Source organism: Salvelinus namaycush, chromosome 30 (genome assembly GCF_016432855.1).
Source record: "Salvelinus namaycush isolate Seneca chromosome 30, SaNama_1.0, whole genome shotgun sequence".
In the NCBI taxonomy this organism is placed as follows: domain Eukaryota; kingdom Metazoa; phylum Chordata; class Actinopteri; order Salmoniformes; family Salmonidae; genus Salvelinus; species Salvelinus namaycush.
Genome location: NC_052336.1, coordinates 13,220,878 through 13,235,763, shown reverse-complemented (window position 1 = coordinate 13,235,763; position 14,886 = coordinate 13,220,878). Strand labels below are relative to the sequence as shown.

At 46.5% G+C, this 14,886-nt stretch overlaps 1 protein-coding gene across 1 annotated transcript in view; it reads right to left on the bottom strand.

Annotated features, from left to right (window-relative positions):
- Positions 1-14,886, bottom strand: part of LOC120024807 (pleckstrin homology domain-containing family A member 7-like) — a 125,747-nt gene that overhangs the window by 102,095 nt on the left and 8,766 nt on the right. Inside the window, exon 2 of the mRNA XM_038969135.1 lies at positions 9,381-9,464. Within this exon, the coding sequence (XP_038825063.1) occupies positions 9,381-9,394 (14 nt within the window). The 5' untranslated portion in view covers positions 9,395-9,464. The remainder of the gene's footprint in view (positions 1-9,380; positions 9,465-14,886) is intronic.

Here is a 14,886-nt window from a genome sequence, read left to right as displayed (position 1 = left end):
AAGGATAAAACGGTGTATTACATCCCTATCAGGCACTTTTCACTTGTTAGGTTATTTGTGGTTCTTTCCTATTCATAGCAGATAGTGTAAAGAGGATGCTGAGTTCAGGAGAAGAGGTGGCTGTGGGATCAGAGTTGCTTAGGGCTGAAATTGAAGATGTCTTACTGACAAACCAGCCTGTCTGTTAATTACACCATGCAGAGGATATGCCTGAAACTCAAACCCTCAAACTGACATGCACAGGGCTAGGAATGAACTTTGACATTTTCAAATGACCTATGTATTACCTATGATTAATTGACTGAGTCATTTCAGTACTAGCTAAGGGCACAGTTTTATTGAAATGACCTTCACCATAGTTGTTCTATAATAGCGACAGTCATAGAATGATGTTAGGAGCGTGTCAGTAGCAGACTTTAAAGCCTTAGGGAGCAAGCTGAGGTCCGTCTGCGCTGCTCAACCTTTTAAAAAACCTCTCCATTGACCATGTGTCCCTGCCATCTCAGTGGTGTGTTTGTGTGTGTAGGAGGGAAGCTTCACTCAGAGGTTCACTCATCTGTGACACTCAGACAGCCATGAAAGTGCCGCCTACACAGAGCCGTCCATTCTGGGCATCACTCACAGAACTCACCACTCTCTGGAAACGAAGGCAGGGGCTGGGATGTTTAGAGAAAGCCGGTGGCTTTAGGTTCACTTCAAAGCAAGTACTCAAGAAGATTAAACTAAACTGAATAAGCCTAATGTCCTCTTTGTTATATAGTACAGATATTAGATTTCTGAAAAGTACCTCCTCTGGCATAATAGAGTGCTCTTCCTCAGTGTGTGCTCTTCCTCAGTGTGTGCTCTTCCTCAGTGTAAGTGTGTGCTCTTCCTCAGTGTGTGTTCTTTCTCAGTGTAAGTGTGTGCTCTTCCTCAGTGTGTGCTCTTTCTCAGTGTGTGCTCTTTCTCAGTGTGTGCTCGTCCTCAGTGTGTGCTCGTCCTCAGTGTGTGCTCGTCCTCAGTGTGTGCTCGTCCTCAGTGTGTGCTCGTCCTCAGTGTGTGCTCGTCCTCAGTGTGTGCTCGTCCTCAGTGTGTGCTCGTCCTCTTCCTCAGTGTGTGCTCTTCCTCTTCCTCAGTGTGTGCTCTTCCTCTTCCTCAGTGTGTGCTCTTCCTCTTCCTCAGTGTGTGCTCTTCCTCTTCCTCAGTGTGTGCTCTTCCTCTTCCTCAGTGTGTGCTCTTCCTCGGTGTGTAGGAAAGGACTAGGAAACCAGCACTAGGAAACTGTGCTTGACCGCCCACTCCACCACTACTGACACTGGACCCCTGCATTGTTCTGCCTGAACATGAAAGATGTTGTAGCTAGTGTTTTTTCCTGTCGGCCGTGCCGTGTTCCTGTGCAGCTTTGAAAGAGGAGAGGTATTGGGATGTGTCTACGGCCAGGGCAGGCTGGTGCAGGACATAAACAACACAGAGGCACAGCCAAAGGCGAGGGACTGACTATGGAACTAAAAAACTTAGTTCCAACTCTGGATCCCATCCAACATTTTTACAGCACATTTCCCTCCGCACTAAGGGGACCCACGCCTGTTTCATTTGCCGCTTTCATGCTGTCTACCTCTGCTGTCTTTTGAAGCGTTCCCTGGGAAATTTGCTGTGGGATGTGGTGGAATAAAGGAGCAATATTCCACATCAGAGAGAACGGCCTGGGGCCAAATATGTTACCTACCACCTGAGAGGAATGGCCTCAGCCTACTCCCAGCAAACACTGCAGCCCAAGTCCAGCCCAGTCTCAGCAACAGTTCTGCTACAGAGCAGGAACACAGCAAACCCAGATATCTCCTCTGTGATACAGCACAAAGGAAACGCACTGTAGGCAAAGTCATTCTATCTCAATCAGTTCATTTTGATAGAGCCACCCACCTTGTGCTCTGGCAACAAGTAATTTTTAGCTGACTAATCATTTTCATAACATTCTGCATAAATAATACACCTACAGTCAGCTTGCAAGTCTCTAACTGGCCGGGTAATTAATTAATTTCTCTCTCTCTCTCTCTCTCTCTCTCTCTCTCTCTCTCTCTCTCTCTCTCTCTCTCTCTCTCTCTCTCTCTCTCTCTCTCTCTCTCTCTCTCTCTCTCTCTCTCTCTCTCTCTCTCTCTCTCTCTCTCTCTCTCTCTCTCTCTCTCTCTCTCTCTCTCTCTCTCTCTCTCTCTCTCTCTCTCTCTCTCTCTCTCTCTCTCTCTCTCTCTCTCTCTCTCTCTCTCTCTCTCTCGCTCTCTCTCTCTCTCTCATATACTGTTTCTGTTCCGCACAAGGTCCGCTCACCTCTAGTCTAGTCCAATAGGCTTTCACCTCTAGTCTAGTCCAATAGGCTCCAATAGGCTTTCACCTCTAGTCTAGTCCAATAGGCTTTCACCTCTAGTCTAGTCCAATGGTCTAGTCCAATGCCTAATGATTTATTCCATCCCATCACAGCTGGGTAGAAGGCATAACAGAGTGTTTACATTCCAAACCAGCACATCAGATAAGGAGCTATCTGAGTTTAGCATGCAGTTAGTCAATGTTTACTGTGAAAGCAGCAACATCAAGAAAGTTTGAAAAAGTGTCATTCACTGAGAGGAAAATCTAATATATTGTTCCTTGAACTTCAAGCACAAGTATCTAAGTGAGATTCAATGAGGAGCATTCATACTTCAAGCACAAGCGTCTATGCAACAACTCACAGGAGAGAGATACCGTTTGTTCAGTCCCCAGAGAATGCATCTAGCCTATAACTCACAACATGACGATGCAATATTCAAATCAAATGTTATTTGTCACATGCGTCGAATACAACAGCTGTAGACTTTATTGTGAAATGCTTACTTAAGAGTTCTTTCCCAACGATGCAGTTAAAAAGTAAAAAAGAGAAAAAAGAAATAGTAACACAATAAAATAATAATAACAACGAGGCTATACACACACACACACACACACACACACACACACACACACACACACACACACACACACACACACACACACACACAGTCGTGGCCAAAAGTTTTGAGAATGACACAAATATTAATTTCCAAAGTTTGCTGCTTCAGTGTCTTTAGATATTTTTGTCAGATGTTACTATGGAATACTGAAGTATAATTACAAGCATTTCATAAGTGTCAAAGGCTTTTACTGACAATTACATGAAGTTGATGCAAAGAGTCAATATTTGCAGTGTTGACCCTTCTTTTTCAAGACCTCTGCAATCCGCCCTGGCATGCTGTCAATTAACTTCTGGGCCACATCCTGACTGACGGCAGCCCATTCTTGCATAATCAATGCTTGGAGTTTGTCAGAATTTGTGGGTTTTTGTTTGTCATTCCGCCTCTTGAGGATTGACCACAAGTTCTCAATGGCATTAAGGTCTGAGGAGTTTCCTGGCCATGGACCCAAAATATCGATGTTTTGTTCCCCGAGCCACATAGTTATCACTTTTGCCTTATGGCAAGGTGCTCCATCATGCTGGAAAAGGCATTGTTCGTCACCAAACTGTTCCTGGATGGTTGGGAGAAGTTGCTCCCGGAGGATGTGTTGGTACCATTCTTTATTCATGGCTGTGTTCTTAGGCAAAATTGTGAGTGAGCCCACTCATTTGGCTGAGAAGCAACCCCACACATGAATGGTCTCAGGATGCTTTACTGTTGGCATGACACAGGACTGATGGTAGCGCTCACCTTGTCTTCTCCGGACAAGCTTTTTTCCGGATGCCCCAAACAATCGGAAAGGGGATTCATCAGAGAAAATGACTTTACCCCAGTCCTCAGCATTCCAATCCCTGTACCTTTTGCAGAATATCAGTCTGTTCCTGATGTTTTTCCTGGAGAGAAGTGGCTTCTTTGCTGCCCTTCTTGACACCAGGCCATCCTCCAAGTCTTCACCTCACTGTGCGTGCAGATGCACTCACACCTGCCTGCTGCCATTCCTGAGCAAGCTCTGTACTGGTGGTGCCCCGATCCCGCAGCTGAATCAACTTTAGGAGATGGTCCTGGCGCTTTCTGGACTTTCTTGGGCGCCCTGAAGCCTTCTTCACAACAATTGAACCGTTCTCCTTGAAGTTCTTGATGATCCAATAAATGGTTGATTTAGGTGCAATCTTACTGGAAGCAATATCCTTGCCTGTGAAGCCCTTTTTGTGCAAAGCAATGATGATGGCACGTGTTTCCTTGCAGGTAACCATGGTTGACAGAGGAAAAACAATGATTCCAAACACCACCCTCATTTTGAAGCTTCCAGTCTGTTATTCGAACTCAATCAGCATGACAGAGTGATCTCCAGCCTTGTCCTCGTCAACACTCACACCTGTGTTAACTTCTCTAGGATAGGGGGCAGCATTTTCACATTTGGATGAAAAGCATGCCCAAATTCAACTGCCAGCTACTCATCCCCAGAAGATAAGATATGCATATTATTATTAGATTTGGATAGAAAACACTCTGAAGTTTCTAAAACTGTTTGAATCATGTCTGTGAGTATAACAGAACTTATTTAGCAGGCGAAACCCCGAGGACAAACCATTCAGATTTTTATTTTTTAGGTCACTCTCTTTTCAATAGGTTTTCATTGGGAATCCAGATTTCTAAGGGACCTTCTTGCAGTTCCTACCACTTCCAACAGTCTTTAGAAATTGGTTGAGGTTTTTCCTTTGAGAAATGAAGTAGCCATGTTCAGAATGAGGCTCCAGTGAAGTGTACTGTTTGTTAGAGGCGCATGACCAGAAAGAATGCTACACATTGTTTTCCTCCGGTATTGAACACAGATCATCCTGTCTTCAATTTTATCGATTATTTACGTTAAAAAATACCTTAAGTTGTATTACAAAAGTAGTTTGAAAAGTTTGGACAAAGCTTACAGGTAACTTTTGAGATATTCTGTAGTCACGTTGTGCAAGTTGGAACTGGTGTTTTTCTGGATCAAAAGCGCCAAATAAATGGACATTTTGGATATATATCGACGGAATTAATCGAACAAAAGTACCATTTGTGATGTTTATGGGACATATTGGAGTGCCAACAAAAGAAGCTCGTCAAAGGTAAGGCATGAATTATATTTCTATTTCTGCGTCGCGCCTGCAGGGTTGAAATATGCTTTTCTCTCTTTGTTTACTGGGCTGCTATCCTCAGATAATAGCATTATTTGCTTTCGCTGAAAAGCATTTTTGAAATCTGACATGTTGGCTGGATTCACAACAAGTGTAGCTTTAATTTGGTATCTTGCATGTGTGATTTCATGAAAGTTAGATTTTTATAGTAATTTATTTGAATTTGGCGCTCTGCATTTTCACTGGCTTTTGGCCAGGTGGGACGCTACCGTTCCACCTATCCCAGAGAGGTTAACGAGAGAATCACTGACATGATGTCAGCTGGTCCTTTTGTGGCAGGGCTGAAATTCAGTGGAAATGTTTTTGGGGGATTCAGTTCATTTGCATGGCAAAGAGGGACTTTGCAATGAATTGCAATTAATCTGATTACTCTTCATAACATTCTGGAGTATATGCAAATTGCCATCATACAAACGGAGGCAGCAGACTTTGTGAAAATTTATATTTGTGTCATTCTCAAAACTTTTGGCCACGACTGTACACTACCGGTCAAAAGTTTTAGAACACCTACTCATTCAAGGGTTTTTCTTTATTTTTACTATTTTATACATTGTAGAATAATAGTGAAGACATTATATATATATATACAGTGGGGAGAACAAGTATTTGATACACTGCCGATTTTGCAGGTTTTCCTACTTACAAAGCATGTAGAGGTCTGTAATTTTTATCAAAGGTACACTTCTACTGTGAGAGACGGAATCTAAAACAAAAATCCAGAAAATCACATTGTATGATTTTTAAGTAATTAATTTGCATTTTATTGCATGACATAAGTATTTGATCACCTACCAACCAGTAAGAAATCCGACTCTCACAGACCTGTTAGTTTTTCTTTAAGAAGCCCTCCTGTTCTCCACTCATTACCTGTATTAACTGCACCTGTTTGAAGATTGACAGGAGCGCTTCGAACAAAAGACAATGAATAAATTGACAACTCGTAAATGGAATGAAAGAAAAAGGTTGGGCGCTCCGCAAACAACATGTCCACTCCTACAATGACAACAGTAAGACTGTAATAATAATACTGTATATTGAATGCATTAACAGAAATTGGCATAACCAAACAAACATTGTAGAATAGAAATGATGGGAAGGTAAATGTACTACTGGTGATATTGGTGTGCCATCCCCGCGGCCTCCACAATGGATTTGTCCACTCAGACAGGTGTGAATCAGACAGGTGTCTCGTGTGCCATAAATGATTTGTATATATTTTCCACAGCTCAACTAAAAAAAATCTTGAGCGGCTAACAGCCTATCGACCAAACAATTAACTAGTCGACTAAATGGGGTCAGCCTTAATATACAGTACCAGTCAAAATTTGGACACACCTACTCATTCCAGGGCTTTTCTTTATTTTTACTATTTTCTAAATTGTAGAATAATAGTGAAGACGTCAAAACTATGAAATAACACATATGGAATCATGTAGTAAACAAAAAAGTATTAAACAAATGAAAATATATTTTATATTTGAGATTCTTCAAAGTAGCAACACTTTGCCTTGATGACAGCTTTGCACACTTTTGGCATTCTCTCAACCAGCTTCACCTCCTTCTATTCTACAATATGCAGGCCAGAGCGAAGGCATCATCACTGCACAACACACACGCTTCTCCCAGGGTGCATCAGTACCCCAGCTGTTACGATGCTCTATTTCCACAACTAAAGTATGACTGGGAGGAAGGGATAGAGAGAAGTAAAACAAGTTGGCCATAGTATAAATATCAGCCAGCAGAGTCAAGGGGCTTCATAAGTCCTGCTACTTTAGCTTCTTCTACCCCTGCACACCACAGGCATTCAATACACTTTAAAAGAGGAATGTCAAGAGGGTGATATTTCTCCTAACAGACTGGCTGTGAGATAGAAACTCTATAGCCTACCATACACCCCCTACTCACTGGCTTTGGTAGTGTGGTAGAGTCCATCAGCATACAGTGGGGGCAGGGATATACCACTGAACAGGTGGCATGGGGTGAGAGGTCAAGGGTGTGCCACTTGGGTGGCAGTGAACTCTGTGGGTGTTTTTCTGTGTGTGTGTGTGTGTGTGTGTGTGTGTGTGTGTGTGTGTGTGTGTGTGTGTGTGTGTACAGTGAAAGTAGCCCCAACTGTAACTCAAGCCCCACACACAGTCTCTAATGAGGGGTATCAATCAGGCTGTGCCAAGAGCATTGGGCTGCCTGTCTCCTACTTGATGGGCCTCTGTGATATTCCCATAATGCTCCAAGCATTTTCAAATCTATGATCTCTGTCTACAGTATGGTTGACTAGGAGTGGAGGGTTATGATGATGACAGCATTTTAAGGACTGATGATAGTTTACTGTTGATACATTTCACACTATGACAACGGACAGAGGACATAAATCATGCTATTTAAATACATTTGACTCATCACATATTCACTATTCTAAGCATGGCTGGTCTACTGAGCTTTGATCTGGTATTAGATAGTAATAGAATAATTCAGTTACTTTGGCCCCTACAGTACAGGGAATATGCAAGGCAGGACACTTTAACTTTTAAACCCCCTGATGGTGTACAAATCCCTGGCTCAACAGTACCATGTGAGGGATAAAGGAGGGTTGGGGTGGAGAAGAGAGGAATCCCAATGAGCTTCATGTCACTCCTACAAATTACCTTTCAAGCACTGTGACAGTCGAGATCAGATACCACTCTCGACCCTCTCTGCTACACTAACACACCGAGCCATGCATCCTAAAGCCTACATAACACCACCTTAATTATGTCGTTGACACCTGTCATACACATTCATGACAGAAAGATAAATGACTCAACTGTGGTCCTGTTTTTGTTCTAATACATCATAATGAAAGTTTAGTAACATCAGGGCCATTTATCATGAAAAGTTAACATGAAAGTCATGGTACATATGTAGGATATTAATTTGGCCTATACTGTCACAACAAAATCATCCCGCAGCAACAGGATTTGAATGTTTAGTCCATAATGTTTCTTGATCGGTAGTTAGGCTATTAGCTGGCCAAAAGTTACATGAAAAGTGCAATACTGTTAATATAACCTTGTGTTAGTGTGGGTTTTCAGTGAATTTATGTAAATCGCGAAGCTCATCTGCATTTCACAGCAACAAAACAGGACAATTCTCAGCAACAAAAGAGTGATCAAATTAAGAGCCTTCCTCTGTATGTCAGGAATGTCATTGTCACGAGAATTTCCATCCCAATGTTCTAACTGAACTATTTTATATCTCGGTCTAATTCCTGAAGGTTGTAAATCTCCAGTTCAAAGAAAAACAGTCTCAGCCTGCAATAGATCAATTCTTTATTCAGAGAGCACTCTGCCCCCCTAGTGCAGAGCAAGTATTTTTATACACACACAAGTTTCTTATCATAGGCTACTCCCTGCTTAGGCAGGCAGTATTTTTTCCCACTACCCCCATACATAGTTACCTCGTCTCACAGTTGCTCCCTGCTTGCATAGCTACAAAATAATCCAATGCCCTAGTTATAATTCTAACCAAGCTACACACATCATCAGATTATATTCTTATGATTCTAACACATTTCACACAGTTATACAGTTTCAGGGTGGAAAACTTTAGTCATTATCTTAAACATACAAATTCTTCTATCAGTCATGCCATGTCATCTCCCATGTTTTAGAGGCACTTACAGCAAGCTCTACAACGCTACAACTTAAAGATAAGTCCCAGTACGTCCAGGTCAAACCAACTCTGTGCATGTGTCGCTAACACTAGGTCCCATGCTATTCAACCTCATCACACCACCTGGGGCTCCACCATGGCCGTACCACTCACACAATCAACTTCATGACTGCAGCTATAACCTGCAGAAAATACTCTATATATTGCTCTCTGATGAAAAACTCTGTGGTAATAATATCCATCATTAGCATAACAACTGTGACGTTTCAGACAGATGAATGGCTTCAGGCTTGCCATGGCCACAGTCAAAGACATAATGTGAACCATAGTTGGCTCATTACCATCAATTCAATTAGAACGATACCTTAAAAATACACACAAACAATTGGACTGGGAGTGCAAGCAGTTATGAATTCCATTTCCAGCATTCCTCAGGCAGTCAGTTTCTGTTCCTCCTCATCTCATCCCTGGGACAAGCAGCAGACAATCTCACACTCTAATCAGAGTTAAATTACACTCTACTCTCATCTCCTCCCAGTATGACCTTGGACCAACCAGACGTTACACTGAAGCCCACATCATAACCTTCCTGGAGTAAAAAGAGTAGAGGTGCACTCACTTGTCGTGGAGCATATATTCAGTGTTTTCTGGAGATATCTGTCCAGTCACAGGGTGTCGGAACGACGTGCTCTTCTGGTTATGGCTGAGAGCATCAGAGAGAGAGAGAGAACAGGGAGGGAAGAGAGGGAAGGAGTGAAAACAACAGCGAAGGAGAAAATACAATTAGTATTCCGTCATTAATCATATTTCTGCTTGATCACTCCACTATTTTGTGCACTGATGTATTGGTCACTGGCTGCTTGTTGGGCATTCTACAGGAATACACTAAGTTTCTAGACTTCCAATGACTTTCACAGCAAAGTGTAGAATGTGCGGTAGTGCTGAAGACTGGCCAAGGCAGGGGCTCATATTATTTCACACAATGTGTAAGTCTCAGCACTCTCCCCTACCAGCTCGCCAGGCTTTATTGATTTCAATTACATGGGGTCATTCATCGCTTTAACTAGGGCATTAAAGCATCCCTGTATCGTTAGATAAAAGAAGAGATGGACAGGGGGGCAGCGATGGTGGTGGAAAGAATGAAAAATAACACAATGATGTGATTTGCTCTAAACCGTCCACATCAATTGTTTACTTTTTACACACTTTGGATGGCAGTTGCGTAGCAGATGTGCCCATCGGACAGTAAGAGAGAGTAATTCTATGAACAGGTCGCTGCTTCATTCAACATTAGCTTTAGGAGCAGTGGAGCAGACAGGATTCCATACGTTTCCACTTAGGGTTGTCCAGGTACAGAACATGCACAGGCAGAAACTTCTGATCCAGACTGACCTGGTCTTTAATCACTATGAGGACTTCTGATCCAGACTGACCTGGTCGTTAATCACTATGAGGACTTCTGATCCAGACTGGCCTGGTCGTTAATCACTATGAGGACTTCTGACCCAGACTGACCTGGTCGTTAATCACTATGAGGACTTCTGACCCAGACTGACCTGGTCGTTAATCACTATGAGGACTTCTGATCCAGACTGACCTGGTCGTTAATCACTATGAGGACTTCTGACCCAGACTGACCTGGTCGTTAATCACTATGAGGACTTCTGACCCAGACTGACCTGGTCTTTAGTCACTATGAGGACTTCTGACCCAGACTGACCTGGTCGTTAATCACTATGAGGACTTCTGATCCAGACTGGCCTGGTCGTTAATCACTATGAGGACTTCTGACCCAGACTGACCTGGTCGTTAATCACTATGAGGACTTCTGACCCAGACTGACCTGGTCTTTAATCACTATGAGGACTTCTGATCCAGACTGACCTGGTCGTTAATCACTATGAGGACTTCTGACCCAGACTGACCTGGTCGTTAATCACTATGAGGACTTCTGACCCAGACTGACCTGGTCGTTAATCACTATGAGGACTTCTGACCCAGACTGACCTGGTCGTTAATCACTATGAGGACTTCTGACCTGGTCATTAATCACTCCAAGGACTTCTGACCTGGTCGTTAATCATTATGAGGACTTCTGACCCAGACTGACCTGGTCGTTAATCATTATGGGGACTTCTGGGTCAGACTGTGTGAGTGTGAATGCTGTATGTGAGTGTAGTGTTTCTCACTGTGCTACTGTATAGTGCAGATCTCCAAGTGTAAGTCAGAGCCTCCCAGAGGCGGTCAGGTGAGCTGTGCTAGCTAGCCTATCGGTGTGTCCTCCAGATAGACCATGATAACACACCCTAGGCTTCCAGTTCTCACACTTCACTGTCACATTCAACAGCCAAATAGAAATACTACGCCAATCCAGTCACTATGGAAACAGTAATCACAATAAGAATGACAACACAAGGCCTCCCGGGTGGCGCAGTGGTCTAGGGCACTGCATCGCAGTGCTAGCTGTGCCACCAGAGTCCCTGGGTTCGCGCCCAGGCTCTGTCGCAGCCGGCTGCGACCGGGAGGTCCGTGGGGCGACGCACAATTGGTCTAGCGTCGTCCGGGTTAGGGAGGGTTTGGCCGGTAGGGATATCCAGCGACTCCTGTGGCGGGCCGGGCGCAGTGCGCGCTAACCAAGGGGGCCAGGTGCACGGTGTTTCCTCCGACACATTGGTGCGGCTGGCTTCCGGGTTGGAGGCGCGCTGTGTTAAGAAGCAGTGCGGCTTGGTTGGGTTGTGCTTCGGAGGACGCATGGCTTTCGACCTTCGTCTCTCCCGAGCCCGTACGGGAGTTGTAGCGATGAGACAAGATAGTAATTACTAGCGATTGGATATGTCACGACTTCAACCGAGGCAGGCTCTCCTTCCCGTTCGGGTGGTGCTCGGCGGTCGTCGTCACCGGCCTACTAGCTGCCACTGACTCTTTTTCCTCCCCCTCCTTATGTGTTTATTTGTATCACCTGTGTTTAGGTAATTGGTAATTAGTGTGGCTTTATTAGTCAGCCAGCCCGTACGCTTCTTTGTGCGGGATTGTTCATTTGTACTTTTGGATTCGGGAGTGGATGTATGTATGTATTGTGGACTGGGTTTTGTCTTCCGTGTTTGGACGTTTGTTTATGACACCCAGTAAGTCCGTATTGGACATTGGTTTGCCGGTTGTGCATTAAAAAGAAAGCACCGTATTGAAGCTCTGTTGTTCCTGCGTCTGACTTCACACCCCCCGACACCCAGAGCGTTACAGAATCCCGCACCACTAAAATGGAGTCAGCAGGAGCAGCAGCCAACCCTCTCCCATCGATGGAGGAACGGGTTCTCCACCACACCACCGTCCTCCATCGGATCGGATCAGCCATGGACCAAATGATGGAGAGAATGGAGCAATGGGAGAGGAGTGGGCTCCTCTCTCCACCTTCGGCCCCCCCCCCCCAGGACTCTCCATCCCCCGGCTCCAGCGCGCTCCGTCTTACGCTCCCGAGGGATTATGATGGAGCGGCGGCAGGTTGTCAGGGGTTCTTACTCCAACTGGAGCTATACCTGGCCACTGTTCGCCCCACTCCCTCGGGAGCGGAGAGGGTGAGTGTCCTCGTCTCCTGCCTAACGGGTCGTGCTCTGGAGTGGGCCAACGCAGTCTGGAATGGCCCGGACTCCGTGAAGGAGCACTACCCGGAGTTTACCCGTCGTTTTCGTGCCGTGTTTGACCACCCCCCAGACGGCCGAGCGGCGGGTGAGAGACTATTTCATCTCAGGCAGGAGAGGAGGAGCGCACAGGATTTCGCGCTGGAGTTCCGGACCTTGGCCGCGGGATCAGGGTGGAACGACAGGGCCCTCATTGACCACTACCGGTGTAGTCTCCGGGAGGACGTCCGCAGGGAGCGTGTCGGGACATCGCACTTTCTCTGGATGAGCTTATTGACATGTCCATCCGACTGGATAATCTGCTGGCTGCCCGCGGGCGTTCGGAGAGGGTCCTGTGCGTTCCACCACCCAGCGCCCCGGCTCCTATCCCGATGGAGTTGGGAGGGGCCGCGCCTAGGGGTACCGGAGGAGGAGGCCCCCCCTGCACCAGCTGTGGTCGGAGAGGACACACGGCCGATCGGTGCTGGGGGGGTCTGTCTGGGAGTTGAGATGTCAGGCGGAACGCTTCTCGATCACCCCAGGTGAGTCAGCACCAAACTCACTCAGAACCCCCTGTTGGTCACATGTTTGTCTCAATTTTTTTCCTTTATTTTTTCCCCTCTTCCCAGCATAGGGCACTAGTTGATTCAGGTGCAGCTGGGAACTTTATGGATCGCGGACTCGCCCGTAAGTTGGGCGTTCCGCTTGTGCCGATAGATTCTCCCTTTCCCGTGCACTCCCTAGATAGCCGGCCATTAGGGTCAGGGGTGGTCAGGGAGGCCACAGTTCCCCTGGACATGGTGACGCAGGGGAATCATAGGGAACGTATCAGTCTCTATATTATTGATTCGCCTGCGTTTCCAGTGGTGCTGGGTATTCCCTGGTTGGCCCGGCACAATCCCAATATTTCGTGGAGACAGGGGGTTCTCCAGGGGTGGTCAGAGGAGTGTTCTGGAAGGTGTCTGGGAGTTTCCCTTGGTGCCACGTCGGTGGAGAGTCCAGACCAGGGTTCCACGGTGCACATTCCCCCCGAGTATGCCGATTTGGCAATCGCTTTCTGTAAAAGGAAAGCGACGAAATTACCAGCACATCGACCGGGTAGGGATTGTGCGATAGATCTCCAGGTTAACGCTGCGCTTCCCAAGAGTCACGTGTACCCTTTGTCCCAAGAGGAGACGTTGGCTATGGAGACATATGGAGTTTCTTTTTTGTGAAGAAAAAGGAGGGAGGTTTGCGTCCGTGTATTGATTATAGAGGTCTAAATGCCATCACAGTGGGGTTTAGTTACCCACTACCTCTCATCGCTTCGGCGGTGGAATCATTTCACGGAGCGCAGTTCTTTACAAAACTGGACCTCAGGAGCGCGTACAGTCTGGTGCGTATTCGGAAAGGAGACGAGTGGAAAACCGCATTTAGTACCACATCGGGCCACTATGAGTACTGCGTCATGCCGTATGGGTTAAAGAATGCTCCAGCCGTTTTCCAATCCTTTGTAGACGACATTCTCAGGGACCTGCACGTGCAGGGGGTAGTTGTGTATATCGATGACATTCTGATCTACTCAACTACTCACGCCGCGCATGTATCTCTGGTACGCAAAGTGCTTGGCAGACTGCTGGAGCATGACTTATACGTCAAGGCTGAGAAGTGTGTGTTCTCCAAACAAGCCGTCTCCTTCCTGGGTTATCGCATTTCCACCTCGGGGGTGGTGGTGGAGAGTGACCGCATAAAGGCCGTGCGTAATTGGCCGACTCCGACCACGGTAAAAGAGGTGCAGCGGTTTTTGGGTTTTGCCAACTACTACCGGAGATTTATCCGGGGTTTTGGCCAGGTAGCGGCTCCCATTACCTCACTGCTAAAGGGGGGCCCGGTGCGGTTGCGGTGGTCAGCGGCGGCGGACGGAGCTTTCAACAGGTTGAAGGCTCTGTTCACGGATGCTCCCGTGTTGGCGCATCCGGATCCCTCTTTAGCATTCATAGTGGAGATGGACGCGTCCGAGGCTGGGGTGGGTGCCGTGCTATCACAGCGCTCGGGTACGCCACCAAAACTCCGCCCCTGCGCTTTCTTCTCTAGTAAGCTCAGTGCAGCGGAGCGTAACTATGATGTGGGGGATCGGGAGTTGTTAGCGGTGGTCAGGGCTCTGAAGGTGTGGAGACACTGGCTTGAGGGGGCTAAGCACCCCTTTCTCATCTGGACCGACCACCAGAATCTGGAGTATATTCGGGCAGCTCGGAGACTGAACCCACGTCAGGCAAGGTGGGCCATGTTTTTCACCCAGTTTCGGTTCACGTTGTCCTATAGACCCGGCTCCCAAAACGTAAAGGCAGACGCACTGTCCCGCCTTTACGACACGGAGGATAGGACCACCGAACCCACTCCCATCATCCCCGCCTCGAGGCTGATAGCGCCAGTGGTATGGGAGGTGGACTCGGACATCGAGCGGGCGCTACGGGCGGAACCCGCGCCTCCTCAGTGTCCGGCGGGCCGTAAGTACGTACCGCTTGGTGTTCG